This window comes from Lipomyces doorenjongii (assembly GCF_038497915.1).
Source record: "Lipomyces doorenjongii strain NRRL Y-27504 unplaced genomic scaffold V1508scaffold_19, whole genome shotgun sequence".
In the NCBI taxonomy this organism is placed as follows: Eukaryota; Fungi; Ascomycota; class Lipomycetes; order Lipomycetales; family Lipomycetaceae; genus Lipomyces; species Lipomyces doorenjongii.
In genome coordinates this window covers 87,547-112,095 of record NW_027118086.1, presented here as the reverse complement: position 1 = coordinate 112,095, position 24,549 = coordinate 87,547, and the positions used below count along the sequence as shown (strand labels likewise).

The window sequence follows — 24,549 nt, the reverse complement described above, 5'->3', positions numbered from 1 at the left end:
GTGGGGAAGGGGAGCCGCATTTTCTGGGTCCCATCGACATCCGGCCCTAAACCTACCCTTCCGGTGGGTTCTGGGTTTAGGGTGCCCAAGGCGCACAATGATAGGGCGTTCGTGCACGATTGTAGGGTTAGGAAACTCTCTTGCCTCTGTGGCCCGTAGCATGCACACCAGGACAGGGTATTTACAAATCCAATGTACCGCGCCTCGCGAGCCTACGTTCTCTCTATTTTGCCGATTCGATCCCAGCTCGATTGATTGAATATCCGGTTTCGGCCCTCACACCCCGTGAATCATACCTCTATTGCCCCCGGAAGCTCATGTTCCTGATAGACACTGCGACTTTTATTGTGCAGCGGCAGCAACAGGCACTAATAAGTGATATCGTCTAGTCGCCACTGGCGTTTGAAGGAGCTTTGTCGCGTGCTCGGCGCTCGCCCGAGCTTACTTTTCCGTTTGTCCGGCCGACGGTCGCTATCATACCCACTCCGTCGCGTTCTGGAAGGCTGCCCTGTACGTGACTGTACCTTTCGCACTCACTATTCGCTATTTCCGGTTACCCCCCTCACATCTTGCCTTTGTGCTTGTGACGAATGAGGCTACGTTCCCTCGTCTTCCAGTCCCGGCGGATCGCAAGCGACTTCGCCTCCGGTGGCTCGCCCCTCATTTCTTCCGCAGATCACCACATAAATTATAATCTCTTTTTAAGTCCTCAACGCCGTAAAACGGCCCCGTTCGTGCTCGACGTGCGTCTGTTGGGCCACGCGCTTAAACACCGGGTCATTCAGCAACCGCAATCGCTCTCGCGCCTGCCTACTCGCATCAAATATCATCATAATAACATCATCATCATCATCGTCATCATTGCCGCCAGGTTATTGGGTAAAGAGATCTGACGAAAGGAAGAAGAGTGTTGCGACCAAACATCTACACGCCTCGGTGGATGGTCAGCAATCCGTGGTGTCGCTGTTCCCAATTATCGATTTCGAAAAAGAGATCCGAGACTCTGTAAAGTCTAGAATTTGACAACTGTATTGTTCGTTCCATACCCGCCTACTGTTCTAGATGTTTTGCTATTTTGCGACATTATATTCAGCAGTCTCCGTGATTAATAAAATATACAACTATGTACAATTTTAACGAATCTCGTCCGTCTCAACAGCCTCAGCTGCCTCCTCGTCGGCCTTTTCATCCTGGGCAGCCAGATACGCCAACACGGTATCCGACTCGACCAAGTCCTCCTTCCTCTTTTCCAGTGCCTGCAGGACAAGCAAATAAACTCTCTCCTCTCGCTGTCTAAGCGTCTCAATAATCCCATCAACCGGGTCTTTCTCCTTCCAATCCCCCTTCCCTTCATCCTCTAATTCAGCAATATGCTCATCCGCCTCGACACACGCCCGTACTTCTACCTTCGCAAGATCCTCCATCCACCCAGACACCCACTTCTCCAAAATCAAAACACGCCTTAGCTCAAGGACGTCATTCATCTTCTCATCGCTCCCATACGCCTCCTTTATCGCATCCACAGCCGCTTGACCACGCACACCACTCAACGTCTGCCCACGAATCGAAATATCCACATCGGGTAGGCCCTCGACCGTCTGCGCAACGCTGACTTCAAACTCGTCCTCCTCAGTCACGCACAGTAACCACAAAAACTCGCATTCCCACTTGACTTCACCCTCACGCACGTAAAACTCCGCTACCGGCGGCCGTCCGTACACTAGCTGCAGCACGCCGCCGTCCCTAACCCGCATCTTGACTGCCTCGCACCCGGCGTCCTCGCTGTCGATTAAAAACCCGTAGGTGAACAATATCTCAGATGTACCTTTGTTCGGACCGTATGATATCAACAATTCATCTTCCGGAGCAACTTGACCGGGCAGACTAACCAACTTCACCGCGTCATCAGTAATCTCGTACCTCGCGTTCACGTGAAGCGAGGTGCTATGATTTGCAAAGTCAATAAGTGGGACAACACCGAGGCCGGGCTCATCGCCAATCGGCAGCTCCATAACCCGCGAAGCAACCAGCCAGTCTGCGCGTACATACTCTTCAAATGAGATCTCGACATCTTTCTCCCCCGCCCCTTCCACCTTCTCAAACACTTCCCTCCATTGCGACGAAAATTGCTCGAATTCGGAGCTCAGAAGACGAAGTTTGGCACTGAGAGGGTAATATAATGACGTCCCGGCTGCTTTACTGATTTCCGCCGGTGTCCAAAATATTGGAGGTGGTGGCAAGTCTGAGAGGGACAGAGACGTGAGCTGGCTTTGCGCATCGTCTCTTCGCTGGAGTAGCGGCGAAGGCATAAAATCTAGGTACGCAGCGTAGCAATTACTCTCCTTTGCAATCTTTTGCAATTTCGGAGCTGCAAACTCATGCAACGAAAACAAAAGGAACCGCAATATCGTCGCGCGCTCTGACACCCGTTCATCGTCCTCTCCAATTCGTAACAATTGCCGCAATGTCGTCCCATATGACAGTGCGAATGTGCGGATATTTTCCGCCGTCAAAACCACATTCCTCGGAACGCTTATCAAGGTAATCGGCTCAGCATCTTCAAACGTGACGAGCGTGTCGGTGCCAGTGTAGTAGATCCCTAGGCCAGCGTGCGGGGTTGAATTGATTTGTATCGATTTGTGAAAATCGATGTCTTGCAGTTGTGCCCAGCTGAGAAGAATCGATGGATCGGACGGCGCCATTGTGTCGATAATATTGATTTCCAGGCCTACTCGAACATATCTGGATGTAACACTGTTCTTCCGAGGTTTGCATACGTTATAATCGACATCAGAATTCGACATGACGTATGACGAAAATCAGATCCCACATTGGTGTCCGCCTAGCGTGCGGCTCATTGGGCAGGGTAACCATATTTGCGTTAGATGTATGGTGCATCCAGGTTAGTCCCGATACTAGGGTCAACCCTAACCCTATTGGCCATATTTTCAGTTTTTCCCAAATGTGTGAACCTTAATTTTACTGGGTACCAGCTCACCACGGAGTCGACCCAATGAACTCTTTCAACACGCTAATATTATCTCATACTGTATAAGTATCCCACTCGTTTCCTATCGTACATATAACACACAAGTTTCGCTAATTGACATCGATTTCTAATCTCTCTGGTAGTCTGCGATGTGACTTGTATTTCTTTACTGCAAACAAACGTAGCAGCCTTAACATCAAGGTCCTGCGTGTAGGCGTGGATATAGCGCCAGGCCATTCGAGCAAATGGCGGACACGCTGGACTGGGATCTCGGACAAAATTCGGGGAACCCTTTCCTTCAAAGCAGCGTGAATAATCGCACTCCGCTCGTACTTGCCTTTGGCATTTCCCCAGACCCGTTCAAGAAAGTTGCACTCGCAGTGAAACTTTGGGTACATGGAGAATAAATGCCCGCGCGATCGGACAGTGATCTCAAGCCGTGATTGTTGGGAACGAAAATCTGGCTGCTGTGATAACAAGTGAGTAGCGCAGCATTTCGTCGGCTCACACGCATCGATTTCGGCTGCCTTCTTCTGACAACGACGGCGGAGATTGTCACTCCAGAGTTGTCGCTCTTGAATGATTGTGCGCATGCCCTTCTGCCATCCAAATTTAGCATATCCCTCTGGGTAGCATATATCTTGAATGTAGCGCTGACCGCTTAGCTCGAAGTATCCCGGATTGATTATAGTCCTTCATCCTTTTGTCATTCAGAGTAAGCTTCGAGACAACCAGTGCTTCAGGAGGAAGCGCCTGGTGATTGCTGCTCTGGTCGAAACAAAACAAACCTATGCACCCGGGGTGTGATTTCTCGAAGATTTCCATGGCCCTTCCAAGCTGTTGTACCATGTTATTGGAAATCCAGAATCCGTCACGATTCTTCCCAGGCTCAATGATCTCACGAGCGTATTGGCCTTCGAATTGGAGGGAGCCATGGCATGCGCAGTAGAAGTCGGAGACCATCAATCCCAAGCCTTGACCTTTCTTTTTAATGATGGACTCGCCTTTTTCCGTCCAAGTGATGGTAACGTCGTCGTTGCTATTGAAATAGCATTCGTCGTGCGTCACAAGCACGATTTCTTTCTCACCATCTTGAAGGTCAGGCATGAGAACTTCAGAACAATTTTCCCCACCATACTCTCTCATCTTTGTCCTGTAGTTCATCATAGTAGTTGCCCAACATTTGCGGTATTCGACAACGTCAGGACGCTCATGGCCATCATAATAAATGTCCTTCGTGTGACCCTTTAAGGTGAAACCCCACAGCTGCAAATATCGCGTAATGGCAGTTAATGAAATAGTGGCTTTAATCATGGAGCCGGTGACTTCAGGATAGACAAATTGTTCGTAATATGCCCTAAGCTTTGTTGCAGACCGTGCGTTTGGAGGAAGGGATCGAAAGTAAGAGAGACAGTGCTCACGAACGTCCTCATCGTCTAATGCTGACGCCCATTTAGTGTGCTTGCCACGCTTACTGAGAGCAGATAAAGACTCAGTATGTTCATAAAGCTTGGCCCACTCTCTGATAATTCGCGCCATGTACACTCCCTTGTCAAAACTGTAAAAGGCCGCGTCAGTAGAGGCTTTCATTTTTCCCTTTCCGCAGAGCTGGTCGCTGAAGTAGCGCTTGAGCACCGTAAGCTGCAAGGCCTAGTCTGCTGGCATCGTCTTTTTGTTCTGAAGGCGAATGTCGATTCTCTGTAATAAAGCACGAACATCTACAGGAGTCTCAGGGGCATGATCTAATTTCATTTAGCTCCATGGCATTAGAGGGTAATTTCACCCAAAGGTCTTACCTGTTGATTCATCGCATTCCTCAGAGATTGTAGACGTATCTCCGTATACGTTATTTTCTTCTTCTTCTGTCCCACGGGTCTCACTGTCACCCTCCCTTTCCTCCTGTTTTCGGCCTTCTTCAGACGAATTGACATTTGGAGTCGCGGTATTTGTAAAGCTGAAGGCCGTTAGCGGTTTTATGGATTCAAGATTCCGAAATTTCGCTCGGAATCGTCGTATCGACCGCTCAGATCCACCCGGCCGAGCCGTATACTTCAGATGCTTATCAGCATCTGGAGAAAAATGCCAACGCTTCAATGCATTTCCTTATTATACCGACGGACATCACGAGTGGAATGTCCATGCAATCGTGAAATCGGTGACAACGCAAGGCGGACGAAGTAGGGCGTTGCGGCACTTCTTGTGGGCGAACCAACGCCCCCCTCAATTGGTACACTCGTCGGCTGTCTATCAAACGTCTTAACGTTGCATTTTTGGCTAATGAAGGAGTGGACAATTTTATCGTCGAGCAATATGTATTAATATATACATATAAAATGTTGAATGCGCGTGTGGAGTGGTGAAGGAGGAAATAGGCTACATTATTATTTAATTTGTTGCCGGTACCGATTACTGACTGAGTGCAGACTTTTGTATTTTCCACCGCCCTGGCAGTCGCCATTAACGCATGTCTCATTGCTCGATCAGAGTGTACAACTACATAAAATAAACCCAATCGAGAAGCGCATCGAACACAAATATTACTCGCATGTGCCGCATCCTCGCAAGGGAAATTTGACAAGCGAAATCTGTCATGTTCTTCCGGAGCATTTTTGTGGCAGATGGTCACGTTTGCATGGAACAGAATGCTTCTTCAGTTATAGATGTTGGTCTGTGGAATGTTAATGGTTAACAGAGTGAGGAGGGAAAGCGACATAACTAGAATCGGACGAGAGGGCTGAAAGTCCGTAACGCTACTGCAGGTAGCATTCGCGTCGAGTACCTCGTTGGTGCGGTGCTAGCAGATATCAACCACTACTAAATCGCTGAAATCCACATACTCCACCTTTAGTGAGTGTAAGGTGCGCACGTGCCAAGAATTTTTGTCAAGCATCTACTCTGATAGGGAATGTTCCGTCCGGAAAATACTCTGCCCAGAAAGTGAATTCAGACTTACGAAAATCTTCTGCAAAATCCTAAAGCAAGCTGCTCAGTATGGCAGTATATATTCTGACATCCGACAAGATGGAGATTGACTCAGCTGGACGTCCTCAGGCGTGCTGTAGGCTGTCGATCAGGGGCATATTTATTACGTCGCCTTCTGCCGTTCTGCGAAGGCGGACCCACATCTTCGCCGGACCATCCATGTTACTCGGAAGTTCCGACCACTCTCAAAATGGTATATGTTAATGATCGAGTTTATCCTATAGGACACCGGAGATAATGGTTGCTGAATTTCTTTTTGATCCCACATTTAGAGTCACATGCTATCTGTTCATGCGAAATGTGCATATATTGCGCTCTGGTATTAGTGGAGTTGCATCAATCGAGCTTGGAACAGTTTTTTCGTTCACTCCACTTGGAACTCCTCAAGAGGTTTCAAGGTGGTCCAACATCGTTAACTCCAAGCCAACTTTCGCTGTGAAGCCCAAAATGAGAGGTCCGATGACGGCTTGTGTTTGATTTCGAGCCAAGTCTAGTCAAGTGAGCCGAAGCTCGCAGTTTCAATAAACATCTTGATTATTATTCTATTGACGCTATGTGTACTACATAAATTCCTAAATCGATGTTCGATGTTCGCCCTCAATCTTCGCAGAAGCGTCTTCTCCTTCGGATGATTGTGGTCCTCTGAGACTCGACGAGACAAGCCCAGCCTCAGCTGGTCAAGAAAATTTTTTTGTCCAATGAGGTACCGTCCATAAAACAGACACTCTCGGAGGGGAAGCGCGGGCAGTAATTGCGCAGAAATATAATACGCATTGGTACTACCCTTTTTGGATGCTGGACCTTATTCTAAGGGCGTAGCGGCCAGCAAAGAATACCGAAAAAAATTAAACTGGATGAGCCCATCCCTAATGAATACATAGGTTCGGGCTAAGCTTACCACTGGAATTTTCGCGCAGCTCGGCTTCTCCGAGAAAGTACTTGTAAATGGACATGTGACCAGTTCGCGCCATTAACTGTAGCTTTATTGAAAACTATAATTAGTAAACTAGTAGACAATTAAGTGCTATATGTTCCCGATCTAGCTAAGAATGTTCCCATGTGGCGGCACAATCGTGATTAACTTACGCGTTTAAGTTCCTAAATGTACCGTGACGATTCTCCCTCTGTTTGCGGCAGATGTTGGGCCGCGGAGGTGATCTGCCTTTTTCACGCGGGTTTGCTGTCTTATAGTTAGACTCCCCCCCTGACGATCTTTTTCCGAGGACAGTTTCGAATTTAGAAGTTTTTGCATACCACCACCTTGAACTTTGAAAGGGAAATAAACATCAGCAATGTCGAAGTTACATCAACGCTCTGGAGCTGCCAGCGAGCGCGACCACCCTGCCGGGACTCCAATTGGTGGCTATGGTTCGGCGTCTTCCTCGACGACCGCGCTGCATCATAGCCCAACAGTGTCCGAGTCTGAACTTATGAACATGGCAGGCAACGATTCTGGTTGGCCGCTACTTATTCATTACGAGAAATGGTCAACATTGTATCGCAACATGCCGAACATGTTACTCGAGAATAACGGACCTGTGGCTCGAGACCACTTGGCGAATGAGCGAAATTACCTCGCGTGGACGCGTACCAGTCTCAGTTTTGCGACTATTGGATTGGCGGTCACGGCTGCGTTTAGAGGCTATGGAGATGGCATTTTGATTGTCGGAAAGATATTTGGAGGTGGGTTGGATTTTACTTAAGTGGAGACTCTCACGTGCTCGTGCCTATGCTATGTTGCAGCACTACAGAAGCAAAGTTATTGACTCGATGTATAGCTCTCTTCATACTTCTTGCTATTGCTCTGATGGTCATTGGAACATACAGATACTACATCACTGCTATATGGTTGCAGCGAGGCAAGTTCCCGCCCAGCAGAGCGTCCATTCTGAATATTACGATCGTGGCTTGCTCGGTATGTTTGTCTCGTCTTGTCAATTTGGGGTCCCGCGTAGATTGTACCGTTCTAACGTTGCTTAAAGTTGATTGCCATCTCGTTCATCCTGATCGTGATAAATACTTCACGTGCTTGAAGCGAAGAATGAGAGGCAGTGTTACCACATAACAAGTAAGGAGTTTATTCTGTTGTTGCAGCATTTGCACGGGTGTTTTTGTGGATTGATTATTTTGTGCTGGAAATTAATTTTAATAAGAGACATTAATTTGTTTGACTATTGCATGGCTGTATGATGGTCAAAAGTAGAAAATTTTGTATAGCATACTTGTGCGAAATTGGAGTATTTCGAAGCGTCAAAATTTTTCCAGCGATAATGGTAGAGTAGAATTGCATTTTTGGTGTTGTTTTAGCGCGATTCAGCGGATGCTTCTTGAGTATGAAACTGCATTGCATATGGCGGCTTTAATGTTGGTAGCATAAATTAATGAATGACGTCGGTAATTATATAATCTTACATTCGTTTCGTGCGATATCAAATTAGTCGAACGCTTGTATTAGACGGCCACCAAACCCCGGTTTTGAACATTACGAACAAAATGCCGAAATGTGGTGGACCCGCCCTATTAGTCGAATGGAATAGGCCGCATGCTACCGCGAGGAATACTTCGTAGTTCGCCGGGGTGATTTAATTGACTTGCCGCGATCGCACTGGGCACCTTAATTCCGCAACAGTCGCCCCACACACCATCGGCATGTACATGACCCTCATGCTGGGTCAATTTCTTTTCCTCGGAAGTCTCCTTCTCACTAGGTAACTCTCCAATAGGCAGAATCTTGCCGAACAAGAAATGCTGCATAATAGGAACTTTCCCAAGTACCTCCGCCTTATACATCTTGATCATTCCCTCGCTAACTTTTTCCCAAGTCTTCACACCCGAGATGTCATCCAACATTGGCGAACTCCACCGCAGAGAGGCCGTCTTGACACTATTAATAAACGCAATGGCTGCCAGATACATGTAGTCTTTACTGTACACCTCTAACACATCCGCATCATGAATACTGCGCGGTCGCAAATGGTTATGCGTAGAAAGCTGTGCAGCACCAAATAAAAAGGGAAGAAAGTGATAATCGTCCAAGCCCCAGACACCATGCGATCCCGCCGGCTCCAGCCAATACTGTGACTGAACGACCCGCATGAGGGCAATATATTTGTTAAATACGCGAAGAACAATCGCTGGAAAATCCGACGGTTGCAAAATGTTGAGCCGTGACAAACATAGAAGGAAACATATAAAATTGAGTTCGTGGCCGGATCCGTAGTCTATTCGCGTTCTGTTACCAAACGACTCCACAAGGTAGGACTGCAAGTCTATTAAGTTGTCTTCTTGTACGTCGGAAAAATATCTCCGAAAGAGATCAGGAAGTTGACTTTCTAAATCATCGTAAAATTCGCGAAAGGCCGGGTTGCCGAAGCGAGACTTATCGTTGGGCACAGCCGGGTGGAGGATAGTCAGATTTTGTATTTCATCGAGGAGACTTAGTATTGATTTCGTAGTCTAATAAATATTTAATATTCCTTTGACAATGCTTCAGCTAATTACTAATAAATCTATGATATACCTCTGATTCCACGCATCCGAAAGAATTTGGACGTCCTGTCGCGGCTTCTCGCAGATCAAGGATAAATTGCACTAACGCATTATAGGTTTCTGATTCTTGAAAGACATCAAGATCCTCCTGCGTAAGAATTCTGGTAGAAGGTTTATCTGAGGCCATTTCATTCCATTTGCTGGCTCAAATTGTAGTAAGGCGATGCAGGCAATTCCTCTTCAATGAAATAAAATTCACTCGACTAGGACAAAAGTGAGGTCGAAGTCCCAAACACCGGATCACTCCATGCGATGCGGCGCGTCGCTGAAGCGGGGAGATGCTCGTCCTGAGTATCACGGAAGTCACGCTCTCCACGTCACACCTTCCGTGCTCCCCGCGTCAGCCATAACAGCGCGCTTGAGATTATTCTCGACTCACATATCAGTATCTGCCCTGCTCCAGGATTGCCAGACCATTGTTTTGACACCCAAGCAATCTCCGGCTGTATATGATATCTGTCAGAATGGCTTCAGCAGCATCACGACGGCTACTAAAAGAGTACAGTGCACTGCAAAAAGAGAATGTTATATCGGCATCATCTGCCTTGGCAAGTTCAATCAATGAAGTGTCCATTTCTCCAGTTTCACAAAAAGATCTATTTTATTGGACGGGTGTCATAACCGGCATACCAGGTGGCCCGTATGAGGGTATGATCGGATGTGACTCTAGTAATTACAGCTCGCTAATGTTGCAGCTAAGGCGGCTCTTGGAAGATTGATATCAGGATCCCGAACACGTACCCTCTGCATCCTCCGGAGATTAAATTTGTAACGCCCATATGTCATCCGAATATACACTTCAAGGTATATTCATATTTAGTCTCAGATTTTAAAGTTGCGCTAAGAGCTCCATAGACGGGTGAAGTCTGCCTTGACGTATTGAAGAGCCACTGGACAGCCGCATGGACATTACTTTCGGCCTGCATTGCGGTGCGTGCACTTTTGAGTGATCCGGAGATTGATAGTCCCCTCAATATAGATGCAGGTATGTTAATAATTTCAGTAGGATAATTAGGTAGACTGAGCACAATAACTGATGTATTGCTGTTTAGCTAACGTACTACGATGCGGCGATACAACGGGATATGATAGTTTAGTGCGATATTTTACAAACAAGTACGCTAGATTAGATCGGTAGCACTTAATGGGGTAAAGCAGAAAAATGTGCAAGCGCCTAATTCATTTATATTGACGTGTGCATTTTATCGCATAGTATGATACTCTACAGTCAATCAAAAAACACATTCGAAGAGCAAGCATAGTTAATACAATGTGATCTCAACTCAGACTTGTCATACTATAGTCTCTAATTCATCCTATTGGTGCCTTTTCGTTGCCATCGAACAAAAAGCATTGAATGATCTTATCACAAGAAGATCAGACCAACTCTATGAAAGCTTTCTCTTCAAAGCACGTTGAGCTTTCCTACGCTTCCTCAACTTATGCTTCTTGATCTTCAACTTCCGTTTCCGCATGACACTAGTGGCACGAATCAAAGGCCTTCGATTTTTTCTTTTTAAGGGTAATGGTCTGAATCCCTCAATGCTGCCATCAGGACCGACAACACCAACCATAACTCTAATTGCACTGTCTCCCTTCTCATCTAATCTCTTTTGCAACTCACGCATACTCTTGAAATCGACATCCATAGCCGCAATGCACTTCAAAGTCGAAACAATATCTGCAGCCGAAAACATATCGGCGTTCTCGCCATCAAGATCAATACCCTGCGAGAACTTGACTTCCACCATCTTCATGGCCGCGTCGGAAATGCCAGATTCCCGAGATGGCTCAACGCCAGGAGGCGGAGGTGGTCGGTTGCTACGCAGTTGCTCGAGCGCGCTGTACGGTAGGGACTTCATGACGGGGTCAAGAAGCTGTCCGGACGCAGAAGTTGTGCCGAGAGGGAATGCAAGAGGTTCCATATCGAAATTAACCATGGAATCCTCATCACCAGCTTCGAGAGCCGCAGGGAGTTCGCTGAAGGGTGTAAATGTGGATAAGGCATCTGCAGAAAGCAAGCTGTTGTGGAGCCCGCTGCGTAGATGAAGAGGTCGGAATCCCGTAAAGAATGAGTCATAAGCTAGGCCTGTTCAATCGTCGTTAAAAATATTCATCAGGTAAAAATACAAATACATACTAGAAAGGGAGACGTGATTGGTAGCCGGAGCCTTCAGAGACTTCGAAACAAAAGTTTTGGAAGAGCCATCATCCACTCCAGCTTGCCTTTTAGCGAGTTTCTTCAACTGTTTGCGTCCACGAGATGGCTTAGGAACCCTCGACGAGGCCGAAGAAGATGATGACGATGACGAGGAATATCTGCGTGACCTGCTAGAGAATAATTGTACTGATGTCACTGGTGTCGACAACGCATGCTGCTGTACACCTGAAATTACTGGCCGAGCTCGATAGCTTGCACTTGTCGCGTTTCGCGTGAGTGACTGAAGAATGGCTCTAGAAACCATATTTTTCATTCGGCTCAGCCTCGGCTTATATTATCTGACCAAGACCAGGTGATGTCGAATGAGTAATCAGCAGGAGGATTCGACTCCTTATCTGATTCTCAATAGACTGGAAAATGCCGACGGTATCTGTCAGATGAATGAGGAGGAATTGTTGTTGAGATTTGTTGTCGACTACAGAGGAATTTGTTCTCGTAGCGATTCGCCGAAAGTCACACTCGTCGATGCTTCCTCAAGAAGGTCAGGCGGCTATGCGGTGCGGCCCAAGAGGAGCTAGAGGGTTAGGTCTTCTACTCTCTTTAATGTCCTAACCCTATTCGCTTGTCTCCCATTTCTTGTAATCGGTCATCGGATGCACTTCATGACGAACACAAATCATTATTTACTTGACTTATCTGTGCTGTCGTCTATTCAATTGTCCTTAATTGTATTGCTCGAATATCTCTACCATCTGCCTTTTGACAATCAAGATGAAGATGTCAATACTAGATGACAGGGTAATATTATTCGGGGCCGGGTCCCATATTCTACAATACATTGGGAACTAATCTACTTACATATACACCATATCGTACATGACCAGCCTTTTACTTAGGCGCATTCACAACTCTTCATGATCTCCATTCTCCCTCAGACCAATTGTGGTGGTATACGTCTCCCACAGTGCGTTATACGCAGCACTCAGTCTCTCAACCTTTGCTTGAAGATCCTCAGCGTCACAAGATCCTTGGTTGATAGCAGGTATGTCTTCTCCGGTATCAACGATAGCAATAGCCTCGGAGCCAACATGCGTAACGTCACTGATAGAAAAGGTGACGTTGGACTCATTTGATTCCGGTATAGAAAGCCAGACGTCGTTATTGGAAGCATATGATGCATCATATGAGAGTTTTAGAGATTCTTGCCTTGTGTAATGTTCTGATGGAAGCTTTTGGAGTACCTTAACAACATAGACAGGACCTAAATGCATGATGAGCGAAGGCATAGTAATAGAACCTACATGATCATCCTTACCTCTCCCTGGCTTTATGCTTCTAAGCACTTGATGCGTTGATATATCCCAAACAATTACTGTTCCATCCCGTGACCCTGAAACTAACAGGGTGCCGTCAAATGATAAGTCCAATGATAGGATCTTGTCGGTATGCTGTGCGAATTTCGCGGCTGATTCAGTGGAAACTTCGACAATTCGTTGCAGGCCTCCAGTGTATTCCAATCCAGCACCATCATGGGGCTGTCGATACAGATCAACGTGATATATGACGCCGTAGTCACAGCCGGCATAAATCGCGCGCTCTGCTGGGTCTACGGCAATACTTAGCAATGCTTCCTTGAAAACGAATGTTGTGTGTAATCGAAGATCAGACGCATTCCACACCTGTTTGTGTTGCTTAGCATTACGTTTGCATCTGTACGAAAGGATAGCTTACTTGGCAAGATCCATCAATTGATATACTATAAAGCCGTGAATCTAATATCCCGCCATAACCGCAATATAAACCTGTCACTTCAAGACTATGCTGATTCGCAGAGGCTAACGGTTGCACATCATTGTAGTTCAATTGCGCATTGCACAATTCAATAGTTCGCCATGAGTATATTCGAGCATCGGTACCAGCGCTGAATAATACTGAATCATCTTGGCTAAACACTAAGCAGCTTATCGAGCCGTAATGGATATCCTTGTAAATCAAGCACGCCCCAGAACCCAGCTATATATGTATTAGAATTGAAGATCAATGTCCTCTACGTATTCAATCAGAAAAAGGAGACTTACCTCCCATAATATTAACTTGCCGGTATGTGTTCCAGCTGCCAAAAACTTTTTAGAATGTGACGCCACAATGCATGTTAATTTCTCCTGTAAGACCAGCTTCTGCATTGGCGCATCCTTCGTAATAGAATATGAGTGGACTATAGGTCGATCTGACTGTGCGGATAATATGCATGAATCTAAAACGGCAATTCGGTTACAGAATGATCCGTTTTGCTTGAAAGTTCGGATTGGTGTCGACGTATTGAGCTTGCATACCGTAAGCAGACCGTCGACCTTGGATCCAGAAGACACAGTGCCATAAAGAAGATATTCGTCGCTCATTTTATCTATGTATCCCCTTAGAGTCGAGGTATGGCAGGCTTTGTACGTACTAGCAGCTTTTCAACAGATTTTCTTAAAATTCACCGACTGCGAATTGAAAATATCCGTGCGGCTCGGCACCGAGGGGCGCGTGGAAAATAAAACGTGCGCCCTCGATGGCTTAAACATTAACTTATATATTTATAATCTCTGTTCCACAACAACTCAGTTGAGATAGTACTCATATCATGGTCAGTTACGTCGCCACACTAATTTCAAAAGCTCCTATTTTAGAAGAGCAGCGGCAGGCCTGGCGGGATCTTCTCGCGAAATTGCAACTCTCTGTTTCGGACAACAAGAAGCTATCCGACAGAGCAGAGGACTTCGTTTTCGACCTTCCGGAAAGTCTGGGACTTGAGTCTCTGAGAACGGAAGTCAATACTGTATGCAACGAAAAGGCTATTGATATTGCACTGCAGCCGAACGATCGGTATAGACGAGGCAAAAGACTTGTTGTGTTTGACATGGACTCGACCTTGATCCAACAGGAAGTCATTGACATGATTGCGGCCTACGCTGACGTAGAAGACCAGGTTTCTGTATGCGCATTAAGAGATTTTATTGCAAAGGTCATGGAGCTAACACTAGTCAGTCGATAACGTCTCTTGCCATGAACGGCCTCATTGACTTCAACGAGTCACTACGACGACGAGCCTCATTATTAGAAGGGGTTCCCTCTACAGTCTTCGAATCGCTGAAATCGCAAATCTGTCTTACTCCAGGAGCACATGAACTGTGCAAGGTCCTAAAAAAAGAGGGATATCAGCTAGCTGTTCTTAGCGGCGGCTTCATTCCATTGGCAAACTGGATCAAGAGTAAATTGGGGCTTGACTACGCTTTCGCCAACCAGGTAGGGTATCTGTATGTTTGGGGCGGAGTTATGAATATTCTGCTAATACGGATAAAGCTCGAAGTCTCTGAGGATGGAACAGCGCTGACCGGTAAGGTCTTGGGCGACATAGTGAATGCCGAGCGGAAAGCGCATTTGTTGAGGCACATTGCTGAGATGGGAAATATCGAATTAGGCGAGGTAAGTTGACGTTGGTGGATCTAATCTCGGATCTTCCGCTAACATAGTGAAAGTCTATGGCGGTCGGTGACGGCGCCAATGATTTAAAGATGATGGATACTGCAGGATATGGCATCGCTTTCAATGCTAAGCCTATTGTTCAAGAGAAGGCACCCGCTCGCCTCAATGCTGGTTCTCTGCAAGACGTGTTATATATACTAGGATACTCATTGGATGAGCAGAATGCTCTACTAGAAAACTAGAGTAATATAGTCGCTATTGAGAGCTTGAAATGCGGACAACATTAAATTCAAATCTATTACCTACTGAAGTCACCCGAATCAGTATGCTTGCATCAACACAGTGGCATAGATAATATACTGCACTAATAGTCATGCTGCTGTTCATCTTCTGTAATTCTCGGAAGGCCGACTCTCGCCGTAACTTCTAGTGGCCCAGTATTCTTAATGAAATCCAGCTGCTCCTCGGACTTTGCTAGTAGGAGTCCAACCATTCCAGTAGCGTTGACCGACACTCCTCCATACGATTCCTGACCCCGTGGTGCTAGGAACATCCAGTCCTTGGTCATCGCGAAGTTGAAAGATATGGTACGTTGACCTTGCTCTCGTAGGGTTGTAAGCGTGCGAGCGAGTAAAGAGGAAAATCGCATAACTAAATCGTCTGTACTAGGATTTTTAGGGACCGGGAGGACAAAGTGGGCAAATGCGACCCCCGGATGGCTGGTTGGAAATTGGCCTATAGCATCTAAAGCAGATTCCATGTTAGTCCTGGCACAAATAATTTGAAAGATCACTCATGCACGTCAATTATACCTTTACTAACAGGAATTCCATATGACAATGCAATATCCGGTAACAGTTTCAAGTCATTTGGGACCGGAATAAACTGAATGTGCTTGTGCTCCTGGCTTGCGCCTGATAACTCTCCGCAGTTGTAAAATGCAAGCAGTCGCGAACCGCTTTTGACATTCGCTTGCAAACATTCCCATGTGGCGCTTAAGTCTTCTTCGGATAGTGGTGCGCGCTGTGGCTCAAATTTTTTAGTAATACACAGGAAGTGGTACGGAACGATGCTGAATTTGTTCAGAATAAGAGAGTAGCGGTCGCCGAGGTCGCATAAGAACAGATCCGGCTCCGGATTTAAGAATGGGTTGAACTACGACAGATAAGCATCGATCCATACTTGAGGTTAGTTTCAAATGTATGGACCGCCCTTACCTTCGCCTTGGGAGCTTCATCATGCTCTCTCGTAGGTACCGGCTTCTGCGCTAGACTTGGAGCTACTCGAACTCGGAACTAAAAGTCAATTAGCATCAACGCATGTTACAAATGACAAAAGTAACGCACTATAAGATCTCCAGCTGGAACATCTTTTTCTGTGGTCGGGGTGAACGTCAATGATCCGGCGTCGACAGCAGAGCTGAACTTGGATCGTATCAGATCTGGAAACGTGTCTGACAGCGGCGGCAACATTTTGATAGATGACCGAAAGCAATTAGTGCGTGATATTGATTTAGTAGCTAATTGTTTTGGTTAAGGCTCGGGTGAGCAGCATACAGTGTAATTCGATACGGGTTGATTCAGGAATCCAGTAATAAGGTTCTCCTCAACCACAGCTTTTCCGATGTGTTGTGATTTCGACATGCCCCAGTGACTGAAGCGCTGTGTATGGGAGGACAAGTTTAGTTTAAGTCATCTGCACCGTTGCAGAGGCTAGGACATTAATCAAACTACGACAAGATCTCAAATTGTCAATGTTTTACTATTGCGATGATTGTTTTTCTAATCGACGATCTCCCTCTTCGGCTATTGCCCATGGCCTAATATAACTTCAACCACATCAGAATAATAGTCAACTCGAAGACTCCAGTTTCGACTTACCTTATCCTTCTCGGCGCGCAGACGACATATAGAATATTACGCTGTATGTTGCGTGTATCATACGGTCTCCTTCTTTCCAATTTGTTGACACGGCGACTGCGAAGCTACCACATCTAATTAGTCTATGAGACGCTCGCGTTCACTGATTTAATACATACGAATTCCCTCGTATTCTCGCCCCTTGATATCAAGAATATGTGATACAGTCCCAAGGCTGTAGGGTATATTGATCCTATTACAGCATAGATTGCCAACGCAAAGCTGACTGGTGCAAACCTTACTGCGGCAATCGTTGTGGATGACTTTCGATCCCTCCACGCGAAGACGTGCAAGAAGCAAAGAGTAGCCATGAAATATGCAAGCAAGCAAAGGGACAGTATAAAACAAAAGAAGTACCTATGTAGCTGCTAGTATACAAACTCTGCATTTCACGTCCAATAGTTTAGGCTTACCTATAGTTACGCGCTCCAATGCAATTGTTCAGCCATACGCAGTGGTGATCCATGAAATCTAATCCAATTAGCATTGTTAAGAGGAAACAAGCAAGCACAACGGTACCTATGCAACTGTCACAATCTCTACAGTGAATGGCTCGTGCTGGCCTCCATATTCTACACACTGTGCAATAATTGATTGGCAGGTAGAGTGGATGATCTTCGTCATACTGCCGGCAGTTGACAGTTACAGATAAGGGTGCAATATTTAATGGCCCCTGATCCCTTTTCTCTGCGTCTGATGTTTCAATGTGAATATTGCGAGGTAGGATCTATAATGCGTTGGATAAATATGCACATTTTCTATTGAGCTACTGGACTCACTCCAGGGTCAGATCCAGCGGATCGAACTAACGACATAACACATAGAAGTAGAATGTAGGAGAATACGATCGGGAGAGATTGAGAGACATTATTCCATATCCAGGGCGCCCTAATATGCCTAACATTAGCTGCACTGCTTGGTTCAAGTGAAATGAGGCGGAATTAGGCCACCTACGTAAATCCGAAAAATAGCCCGGCAGGCACGGCAATGGCAGCAAAAACGAAGACTAAGTAAGGTCTCTTGCCGGCACTTTGGAAGTGTCCCTTCACGTAAAATGTCGCGTGCCCCGGAAACATTTGGTAGTTTCGTAAATGGTCTTTGGATGAGTCAATCTCTGGGTACTGAACCGGACCAGGCAGTCCTGACTCGCGCTCCTCTGTTAAACGAGGCATTCTAACAGATAAAATCTGGCTGAAGCCTTGCTGTAAGTGGTCAGCACTAGTTAGAACGCGTATAGTTGTTACAGCTAGCGAGAGGAACAACAGGTTTCAGAACGACCCCAAACGCGCCAGCAGGAAGCGTGCGTGCGGCTGCTGGGAAAACGAACTTTGGACAATATTACCCCGAGAATACCGGGTTAGGGCTCTGAGGCCTGAGAGTTCGCTTCAAGCTTTTTATATAATATCAAAATTCCTTTTGCACTAGTGACAATCCAAGAGGGGTGGCTCTATATAAATCACAATACCTCAATAATAAAACTCCTAATCCCAAATACCACATGTCGTACCTTACCCTAAGTTCCGTAGCTGACATCCTTAACTACGCCCAAGCCACGCGTACGCCCTTCTCTAAATAAAACTTTCTGCCCTGGCTTGATGTACTCAGGCCGAAGCATGAATCGAAACTTGACAGTCGCGCGATCGCCTGTCCTGATGTACGGCCTATCCAGCTCCACAATTGTACATGTCTGTGCAACGGCACCTACATGTAGCATAGCCTGATATCGGGTCTTGATAGTGGTGGCATGCTGCAAAATTAAAACTTCGGCGACAAATTCTCGCACAGAGCGCGGAGGCTCGGCGCCCTGTGCAAGCACTGCCATACCTTTTCGGACATCGCGTCGTCGAATCTTCTTCATGGCAAAACTCACTGATTGACCTGCGTGTGCGGTATCAACGCTCTGGCGTTTCCTCTCAATGGACCTGATGGCGGTGCTAGTGAACTGGCCGAGCGAGTCCGGTCCGATATATACACTGTCCCCCGCATGCACAGTACCACTCAGCACCACACCAGAAACAACTGTACCAACAAACGGGACGGAGAATGTATCGTTTATTTCGAATTCGAACGGTGCCGTCTCGTCAAACTGGCCGTGGAAGGGGAGAAGATTCAGAAACATTCGAACGTAATCGAGACCTTGTCCAGTAACACTGGAAATTTGAAAGACAGGGCATATTCGCTGTGAAACAAAATTTGTAGCAGCCTCTGCGACATCCCGATTCGAATTAATAAATACTGGCATTTTACGGCATCCAGGCGATCGAAGAATTTTGCTGATTTGGTTGACCGTCGATTGCAGAATATTCGGAGGGCACTGATTGTGGTTAATAGATACCAATTCAAGAAGCATAGTGTTGCATACCATGTCAACCTTAGTCACGCAAATAAATACCGGAACGTTCAATGCCAAAGCAACACCAAGATGCTCCTTAGCCATACCAATCATTCCTGCATTTGCACCAACTATCAGCATTACAAAATCTACAAGTGAATTAGTCAAGTTCATAAAGCATATAGACAAACTTACCTGGAGATCCGCCCATAAGACCAAAAACGGTGGTCTTCAGATACTTCTCATGTCCAGCGAGATCAATGAAGGTAAGCACCTTCCTGCTACCAGCAACTATCTCCTTCCAAGATGCCTTGTAAGTACCGCCACTGGCGCCTACCGTACGCCCAGTCTCATCAAAGCCCATTATCTCCATGCCCACACTGGACGTACGCCCTGTTTCAATCTCATGCTTATGTCTGAACAGATTAACACGAGCCTTACCTCGCCCATCATCAAGACCCCCTTTCGTCAGCACACCCAGTAATGTCGATTTACCAGCATCAACGTTGCCGACCACGGCCACCCTAATCTCCAGAAGCTGTGACACCGATACTGCCCGCTCTCGTATTAAAACTCGGCCTACTTTTGTCACTTCAAAACCATGCTTTTTCTCACTTTTATCGCCTTGCTGTTCCGTAGAATAGAGCTCCGTCACAGCGCAGTCTAATTCAGCGAGGATGCACACAGTCTTTATGTTCTCCAATGCCAGATCGTACTCCTGCGGCGTTAACTCGATTTTCACATTTGGGTCCAAAGGGTCATGGGTTAGAGACAAAATGCCTTCTCCTCGTCCATCTTCTACTACTTGGCGTATTAATGACACTAGTTTAGCTTTGTGTTCTGCGAGATTTAGCATGCATTCCTTGTACGCGATTCTTGATTCCGAGGACGTCGGCGCGTCGTTCAGCGTCAAGGTCGCGAGAACATCAAGTTCGGACTGAATCGAATGCGCCGATGCATTATCCACAGATGCTGACTTGGTGGAAGATGGTTTAGGCCTCTTGCCGTTAGAATTAGCATTTGATTTCTTGCCGTTGGCTGCTGCTGATGACTGCGAGTGAACATATGCGGCGAACTCATTTAGCGACGTCATGGAGTACTGCAATTATTTATAATAACTATGTCGAGGGTAATGATAGATATAATAGAATGCTGTAATGATAAGGAGTATAAACTACCCTTAAAGACAGCATTCCGTGATTAATGGTGGCCTATAACGCAAACCGAAGTTGGTATGAAATATATTTGATCCTGGCGGGCTATATTAGAATTGGGAGGAAAGGCTCATGTTAAATAGTATATTGGGAGTACTGGCAACGGCGAATATGCAACCCAGATTAACTTCCGAAATGAGTTTGTTTGAAGACTCACAACCGATTTCGGCAGATGTAGGTTTGACGGCAATATAGAAAACCTATGCTATCATTATAGTGCTCAAGTCTGAATCTGCTTAGAAAATTCTCTGGAACTATGCAAGACCCAAATATAATACACAAGATTATGCAGCACATTAATCGTATGATGACCAATGCAACCTCCGAGAACTTATCATTGTCACTTGCGACCTATTGATTTGATATCATATTCTAATAAGGGCATTATCAATCGTAAGAACACTGAGATACCATTCCTCGCAAACCCTTCATCTGTCGCGCTGCATTCTCTTAGGTTAGTCAACGTCTGACTCATCCAAGTCAATCACCCCTATGACTGCGTCGGCGGACTTATAAGAACCACTGCATCGCCTCGGACAAAAAGCATTTCACTTTGTTTCTTAATGGTCTGCAATGTGCGTTAGGAAGGCTGTACCCCCATTAGACGTAATACGAGAAAGTCGCGAATCACGTCCTAGAAGAAAAGTGACAGAGTTGCAATTCTCGTACCTTTAAATCTACTTCTTCATCGTCCATTATGTAGACAGTTTCTTCTGCATCCGATAGAACCAAATTACAGTGCGAGTCATATGCCTAAGATCATGCACGTTAATTAATGTATCTCTGCACTCTTCTTGGCAGTATAGAAATAATGACTCATAACATACATGTAATCTGCCTCGTATCTCCCGGTCTCCTTTTAGCTTAACGAACACTCGCTCGTTCAATGACAGCCGTACCAGATCCAGAGGTTCCGAGACAATCGTGTCGTCGAGCTGGTCTGCTCCTGTATCGGCCATCTTCGATGTAGATGCTTCTTAGCTGAATTTATATCCTTATATAATACTGTAGGACACAACACGTTTGATCTGAAAGAATAGTATTTGTTAGTTTCCCACTTGACACCAACATCGGAGTAAAGTCATCAAACTCAGTCACCTCTTAGTATGATATCAGTGGCACTAGCACACTCGCTTGGATCCAGATTAGCTGATGTCAAGGATAATTGCGTACATATAATATATAATGTACCAGTGTGCAATGAAAGTTACACCCCTCTTACGACCTTAGGGTTATTTTTCTCTTCCCAAAGACGGTTTGTACTAATTTATTAGTGGCGAAGTTATGTATGCTCTCTATGCTTACCCGACTTTCATTTTTTTTTTTCAGCGCAGCCCGTTGGGAGTTGAGTCTAATCATCACCTTTATACCCTAAAAATTATTAGATGCCAAAATTTTGTTAGTGAATTTATCCAATCGGGACATCTGACTGCGCTCCATTTTGACATTTTCAGTCAGGTATTGGGCTCTGATTACATGCACGAGCTGTAGCGCCGTAACGAATCATAGCTATATTGGGGCGAATATACGATAATAGAGCAAGCATTGGGATTTAGAGCTTGCCCACTAGCGGACAAATAACAATGCCGAAACGACAAGCAGACGAAGGCGAGACGCTTGCGTCTGCTGATGAGCCTCTCAAAAATGGACAGCACCCAACATCGGTGCAAGTCGCAGAACATCAAGACGAGGACATGGGAGAATTTGAAGATCCATATGGAGATGACTTTGAGAGCGAGGACGAGATCGACGAGGAAGAGGACGAAATTATTGAGTTAAACAATGACGATGCAGACCAGGAAGAAGAGGCTACTGAGGGTTATGAGAACTCAGAAAAGAAGAATAAGCCCAAGAAAGGTATGTGACTGCGCGCATGTGTAGTTTTAGTTGATGGCATATATACTAATGACATATTCCATACAGAGACGCCACGACTATATCTTCCAAATCGATCTGGTCCATTAGGTGCAGACGAGGTATTGGAACCCGATCCAACAGTATATGAGATGCTTCATAGGATAAATCTCAATTGGCCCTGTCTTTCATTTGACATTCTTCCTGACAATCTTGGTAACGAACGTCGCGGATATCCGAAGTCAACATACTTCGTTACTGGTACACAGTCCAAACGAAAGAAAGACAACGAAATTACTGTTATCAAACTCAGCGACCTCAGTAAGACACTGGAAATTGACGATGACTCAGAACCAGAATCTGATAATGACGAACACGATTCTGAGCCTATCTTGGAGTCACGGTCGCTGCCTACGACTGATACCACCAACAGAATTCGGATATCCCCACACGCGGCTAAGACGAATGAATATCTCACTGCCTCTATGTCCGAGTCCGGCGATGTTTATATTTGGGATATTACACCACATTTCACGGCTTTCGACACTCCCGGAACTACGATTACAAAGGCGATGAACAGACCGGTGCACACTATTCGAGCGCATGGAGGAGTTGAAGGCTATGCGCTGGACTGGTCCCCTCATGTTACTACCGGACAGCTACTTACTGGTGACGTCACGGGTAGAATTCATCTGACGACAAGAGGTACTAGCTCTTGGACGACGGACAAGGTCCCATTTATTGGTCACGACAGCGGAGCAAGCGTGGAGGAGCTGCAGTGGAGTCAATCGGAAAAATCTGTTTTCGCTAGCGGTGGTAGCGATGGATTTATAAGAGTCTGGGATATCCGAAGCAAGAAACACAAGCCAGCGTTGTCGGTCAGAGCATCAACTAGCGATGTTAATGTCATGTCATGGAGTAAGAACGTGTCATACTTGCTTGCTAGTGGGCATGACGATGGTTCGTGGAGTATCTGGGATCTGCGGACGTTTAAGGCCAACGGGAATGATGAGCCACCTCTCCCTGCGGCGTCATTCGGCTTTAACAGGTCTGCCATTACATCAATTGAGTTCCACCCAACGGAGGAGTCCATTGTCGCTGTCGCCTCCGAAGACAACACCGTCATGTTGTGGGATCTCTCCGTCGAAGCTGACGACGAGGAAATTGCTGCCCAGAAACGTGATGACGCGTCGGGAGAGCTTGACGATATCCCACCGCAGTTGTTGTTCGTTCATTGGCAGAAAGATGTGAAAGAAGTGCACTGGCATCGTCAAATACCGGGGATGCTCATGAGCACCGGTGGTGAGGGTATCAGTGTATGGAAGAGCATAAGCGTATAAAAGGGAAAATAATTCTCGATAAGGTTTTAAACGTAGAAAATGTTCATTATTTTCGCTACTTTTGGTTTTTATGTCCTTGAATTCTTGTGAAATGTCATACATATGTTATGGAGTAATAAAAGTATGCATCTTCGTTATTAGTGCTTGTGGAGCGCATATAAATCATTAATTGCAAACACAGAAGTGACTAATTAGCGAAATAATTAGTTGTGCCTCCCACTACCCACATACATCCCCGTACGTGCGTCGAAACTCGAAACCGGAAATGGCAAGGATTAGACTACGCCAAAAGATTCCGGTGGAAATCCTTGAGGCTTGATTTCTTGAACTACATACGTATTCTGTTGAAAAATGGAGTGTAAGTCGACCATTCCTCTATTATTTATCATCTGATGAAAGGCATTAAGGTTCACTTTACACTAGTCCCAACAAGGAATGGTCCGACTAACCCCATGAACATCCATTTTTTTTGTTCTTAATTACATGACTTCTAGGAAGTTTGAGCCAGTTGTAGTAAATAGAACCATCACCACTTCCACACTTTTCGCAGCTAGCCGACGTGTCCTTCCGCACTCTCTTTTCGTACTAACCCCCATTCCGGCAACAACTCTTCTGGGCATTCAGACTACTGGCACACCAGTTACTGCCTGTTCACGAGCCCAGTCAACGATTCTCTTCGATATAATTCAGCGACGGTATAATCCAGCGTGTTTGAGTTTGTTTGGTGTTCACATGGTCTGA

The 24,549-nt window shown here is 45.9% G+C and overlaps 12 protein-coding genes across 12 annotated transcripts; 4 read left to right on the top strand and 8 right to left on the bottom strand.

Moving 5' to 3' along the window:
- Positions 1-1,055: 1,055 nt before the first annotated feature.
- Positions 1,056-2,823, bottom strand: V1508DRAFT_415965 (uncharacterized protein). Its single transcript, XM_066940149.1, has one exon. The coding sequence runs from the start codon at positions 2,802-2,804 to the stop codon at positions 1,134-1,136; it is 1,671 nt and encodes a 556-aa protein (XP_066796303.1). The 5' UTR covers positions 2,805-2,823; the 3' UTR covers positions 1,056-1,133.
- A 4,189-nt stretch (positions 2,824-7,012) lies between these two features.
- On the top strand, positions 7,013-8,372 carry V1508DRAFT_415958 (uncharacterized protein). Its single transcript, XM_066940148.1, has 3 exons — positions 7,013-7,654; positions 7,750-7,886; positions 7,954-8,372. Exons 1-3 carry the CDS (start codon positions 7,264-7,266, stop codon positions 8,002-8,004), a joined length of 579 nt encoding a protein of 192 aa, XP_066796302.1. The 5' UTR covers positions 7,013-7,263; the 3' UTR covers positions 8,005-8,372.
- On the bottom strand, positions 8,356-9,698 carry V1508DRAFT_461403 (uncharacterized protein). The gene is made up of 2 exons (XM_066942807.1): positions 9,492-9,698; positions 8,356-9,427 (listed from the first exon to the last, which is right to left on the bottom strand). The coding sequence occupies exons 1-2, from the start codon at positions 9,645-9,647 to the stop codon at positions 8,492-8,494; spliced, it is 1,092 nt and encodes a 363-aa protein (XP_066796301.1). The 5' UTR covers positions 9,648-9,698; the 3' UTR covers positions 8,356-8,491.
- An 80-nt stretch (positions 9,699-9,778) lies between these two features.
- V1508DRAFT_415953 (ubiquitin-conjugating enzyme/RWD-like protein) lies at positions 9,779-10,806 on the top strand. The gene is made up of 4 exons (XM_066940147.1): positions 9,779-10,168; positions 10,221-10,324; positions 10,376-10,505; positions 10,573-10,806. Exons 1-4 carry the CDS (start codon positions 9,970-9,972, stop codon positions 10,656-10,658), a joined length of 519 nt encoding a protein of 172 aa, XP_066796300.1. The 5' UTR covers positions 9,779-9,969; the 3' UTR covers positions 10,659-10,806.
- V1508DRAFT_455370 (mitochondrial 37S ribosomal protein mS38) lies at positions 10,693-12,206 on the bottom strand. Its single transcript, XM_066942614.1, has 2 exons — positions 11,661-12,206; positions 10,693-11,609 (listed from the first exon to the last, which is right to left on the bottom strand). The coding sequence occupies exons 1-2, from the start codon at positions 11,992-11,994 to the stop codon at positions 10,909-10,911; spliced, it is 1,035 nt and encodes a 344-aa protein (XP_066796299.1). The 5' UTR covers positions 11,995-12,206; the 3' UTR covers positions 10,693-10,908.
- Positions 12,207-12,377: 171 nt separating this feature from the next.
- On the bottom strand, positions 12,378-14,276 carry V1508DRAFT_415949 (quinon protein alcohol dehydrogenase-like superfamily). Its single transcript, XM_066940146.1, has 4 exons — positions 13,760-14,276; positions 13,413-13,694; positions 12,997-13,360; positions 12,378-12,942 (listed from the first exon to the last, which is right to left on the bottom strand). The coding sequence occupies exons 1-4, from the start codon at positions 14,078-14,080 to the stop codon at positions 12,584-12,586; spliced, it is 1,326 nt and encodes a 441-aa protein (XP_066796298.1). The 5' UTR covers positions 14,081-14,276; the 3' UTR covers positions 12,378-12,583.
- V1508DRAFT_438968 (HAD-like domain-containing protein) lies at positions 14,265-15,466 on the top strand. The gene is made up of 4 exons (XM_066942194.1): positions 14,265-14,658; positions 14,712-14,969; positions 15,027-15,149; positions 15,203-15,466. Exons 1-4 carry the CDS (start codon positions 14,308-14,310, stop codon positions 15,389-15,391), a joined length of 921 nt encoding a protein of 306 aa, XP_066796297.1. The 5' UTR covers positions 14,265-14,307; the 3' UTR covers positions 15,392-15,466.
- A 47-nt stretch (positions 15,467-15,513) lies between these two features.
- Positions 15,514-16,621, bottom strand: V1508DRAFT_403885 (HIT-like domain-containing protein; the record flags this gene model as incomplete). Its single annotated transcript, XM_066938587.1, has 4 exons — positions 15,514-15,893; positions 15,962-16,304; positions 16,367-16,444; positions 16,496-16,621. The coding sequence occupies 4 exons, from the start codon at positions 16,619-16,621 to the stop codon at positions 15,514-15,516; spliced, it is 927 nt and encodes a 308-aa protein (XP_066796296.1).
- Positions 16,622-16,827: 206 nt separating this feature from the next.
- V1508DRAFT_92053 (DHHC palmitoyltransferase-domain-containing protein) lies at positions 16,828-18,378 on the bottom strand. Its single transcript, XM_066943107.1, has 7 exons — positions 18,023-18,378; positions 17,848-17,956; positions 17,588-17,795; positions 17,482-17,539; positions 17,188-17,425; positions 17,030-17,125; positions 16,828-16,977 (listed from the first exon to the last, which is right to left on the bottom strand). Exons 1-6 carry the CDS (start codon positions 18,238-18,240, stop codon positions 17,087-17,089), a joined length of 870 nt encoding a protein of 289 aa, XP_066796295.1. The 5' UTR covers positions 18,241-18,378; the 3' UTR covers positions 16,828-16,977; positions 17,030-17,086.
- A 203-nt stretch (positions 18,379-18,581) lies between these two features.
- On the bottom strand, positions 18,582-20,493 carry V1508DRAFT_353523 (P-loop containing nucleoside triphosphate hydrolase protein; the record flags this gene model as incomplete). The annotated part of the gene is made up of 3 exons (XM_066936882.1): positions 18,582-19,382; positions 19,431-19,549; positions 19,596-20,493. 3 exons carry the CDS (start codon positions 20,491-20,493, stop codon positions 18,582-18,584), a joined length of 1,818 nt encoding a protein of 605 aa, XP_066796294.1.
- A 194-nt stretch (positions 20,494-20,687) lies between these two features.
- Positions 20,688-21,964, bottom strand: V1508DRAFT_415937 (uncharacterized protein). Its single transcript, XM_066940145.1, has 4 exons — positions 21,713-21,964; positions 21,442-21,642; positions 21,284-21,367; positions 20,688-21,182 (listed from the first exon to the last, which is right to left on the bottom strand). The coding sequence occupies exons 2-4, from the start codon at positions 21,571-21,573 to the stop codon at positions 21,105-21,107; spliced, it is 294 nt and encodes a 97-aa protein (XP_066796293.1). The 5' UTR covers positions 21,574-21,642; positions 21,713-21,964; the 3' UTR covers positions 20,688-21,104.
- On the top strand, positions 21,952-23,945 carry V1508DRAFT_415933 (WD40-repeat-containing domain protein). Its single transcript, XM_066940144.1, has 2 exons — positions 21,952-22,471; positions 22,538-23,945. The coding sequence occupies exons 1-2, from the start codon at positions 22,198-22,200 to the stop codon at positions 23,806-23,808; spliced, it is 1,545 nt and encodes a 514-aa protein (XP_066796292.1). The 5' UTR covers positions 21,952-22,197; the 3' UTR covers positions 23,809-23,945.
- The last annotated feature ends 604 nt before the right edge of the window (positions 23,946-24,549 follow it).

Bases quoted from the DNA above. Each gene is read 5' to 3' on its own strand.
- V1508DRAFT_415937 (XM_066940145.1), bottom strand. From the start codon at position 21,573: ATGGCCGATACAGGAGCAGACCAGCTCGACGACACGATTGTCTCGGAA. The intron at 21,368-21,441 runs GTATGTTATGAG...GCATGATCTTAG, and splicing joins AGATACGAGGCAGATTACAT to GCATATGACTCGCACTGTAA. The intron at 21,183-21,283 runs GTACGAGAATTG...CGCACATTGCAG, and splicing joins ATGAAGAAGTAGATTTAAAG to ACCATTAAGAAACAAAGTGA.
- V1508DRAFT_415953 (XM_066940147.1), top strand. From the start codon at position 9,970: ATGATATCTGTCAGAATGGCTTCAGCAGCATCACGACGGCTACTAAAA. The intron at 10,169-10,220 runs GTATGATCGGAT...GTTGCAGCTAAG, and splicing joins ACCAGGTGGCCCGTATGAGG to GCGGCTCTTGGAAGATTGAT. The intron at 10,325-10,375 runs GTATATTCATAT...AGAGCTCCATAG, and splicing joins ATCCGAATATACACTTCAAG to ACGGGTGAAGTCTGCCTTGA.
- V1508DRAFT_92053 (XM_066943107.1), bottom strand. From the start codon at position 18,240: ATGCCTCGTTTAACAGAGGAGCGCGAGTCAGGACTGCCTGGTCCGGTT. The intron at 17,540-17,587 runs GTACCGTTGTGC...TAATTGGATTAG, and splicing joins AGATTGTGACAGTTGCATAG to ATTTCATGGATCACCACTGC. The intron at 17,426-17,481 runs GTAAGCCTAAAC...GCAGCTACATAG, and splicing joins ATTGGAGCGCGTAACTATAG to GTACTTCTTTTGTTTTATAC.
- V1508DRAFT_415965 (XM_066940149.1), bottom strand. From the start codon at position 2,804: ATGTCGAATTCTGATGTCGATTATAACGTATGCAAACCTCGGAAGAAC.
- V1508DRAFT_438968 (XM_066942194.1), top strand. From the start codon at position 14,308: ATGGTCAGTTACGTCGCCACACTAATTTCAAAAGCTCCTATTTTAGAA. The intron at 14,659-14,711 runs GTATGCGCATTA...AACACTAGTCAG, and splicing joins ACGTAGAAGACCAGGTTTCT to TCGATAACGTCTCTTGCCAT. The intron at 14,970-15,026 runs GTAGGGTATCTG...ATACGGATAAAG, and splicing joins ACTACGCTTTCGCCAACCAG to CTCGAAGTCTCTGAGGATGG.
- V1508DRAFT_415958 (XM_066940148.1), top strand. From the start codon at position 7,264: ATGTCGAAGTTACATCAACGCTCTGGAGCTGCCAGCGAGCGCGACCAC. The intron at 7,655-7,749 runs GTGGGTTGGATT...CTCGATGTATAG, and splicing joins TGTCGGAAAGATATTTGGAG to CTCTCTTCATACTTCTTGCT. The intron at 7,887-7,953 runs GTATGTTTGTCT...CGTTGCTTAAAG, and splicing joins TTACGATCGTGGCTTGCTCG to TTGATTGCCATCTCGTTCAT.
- V1508DRAFT_415933 (XM_066940144.1), top strand. From the start codon at position 22,198: ATGCCGAAACGACAAGCAGACGAAGGCGAGACGCTTGCGTCTGCTGAT. The intron at 22,472-22,537 runs GTATGTGACTGC...TATTCCATACAG, and splicing joins GAAGAATAAGCCCAAGAAAG to AGACGCCACGACTATATCTT.
- V1508DRAFT_455370 (XM_066942614.1), bottom strand. From the start codon at position 11,994: ATGAAAAATATGGTTTCTAGAGCCATTCTTCAGTCACTCACGCGAAAC. The intron at 11,610-11,660 runs GTATGTATTTGT...ACGATTGAACAG, and splicing joins CAATCACGTCTCCCTTTCTA to GCCTAGCTTATGACTCATTC.
- V1508DRAFT_461403 (XM_066942807.1), bottom strand. From the start codon at position 9,647: ATGGCCTCAGATAAACCTTCTACCAGAATTCTTACGCAGGAGGATCTT. The intron at 9,428-9,491 runs GTATATCATAGA...AATATTTATTAG, and splicing joins TCGGATGCGTGGAATCAGAG to ACTACGAAATCAATACTAAG.
- V1508DRAFT_415949 (XM_066940146.1), bottom strand. From the start codon at position 14,080: ATGAGCGACGAATATCTTCTTTATGGCACTGTGTCTTCTGGATCCAAG. The intron at 13,361-13,412 runs GTAAGCTATCCT...CAACACAAACAG, and splicing joins CAATTGATGGATCTTGCCAA to GTGTGGAATGCGTCTGATCT. The intron at 12,943-12,996 runs GTAAGGATGATC...TCATGCATTTAG, and splicing joins AAGCATAAAGCCAGGGAGAG to GTCCTGTCTATGTTGTTAAG.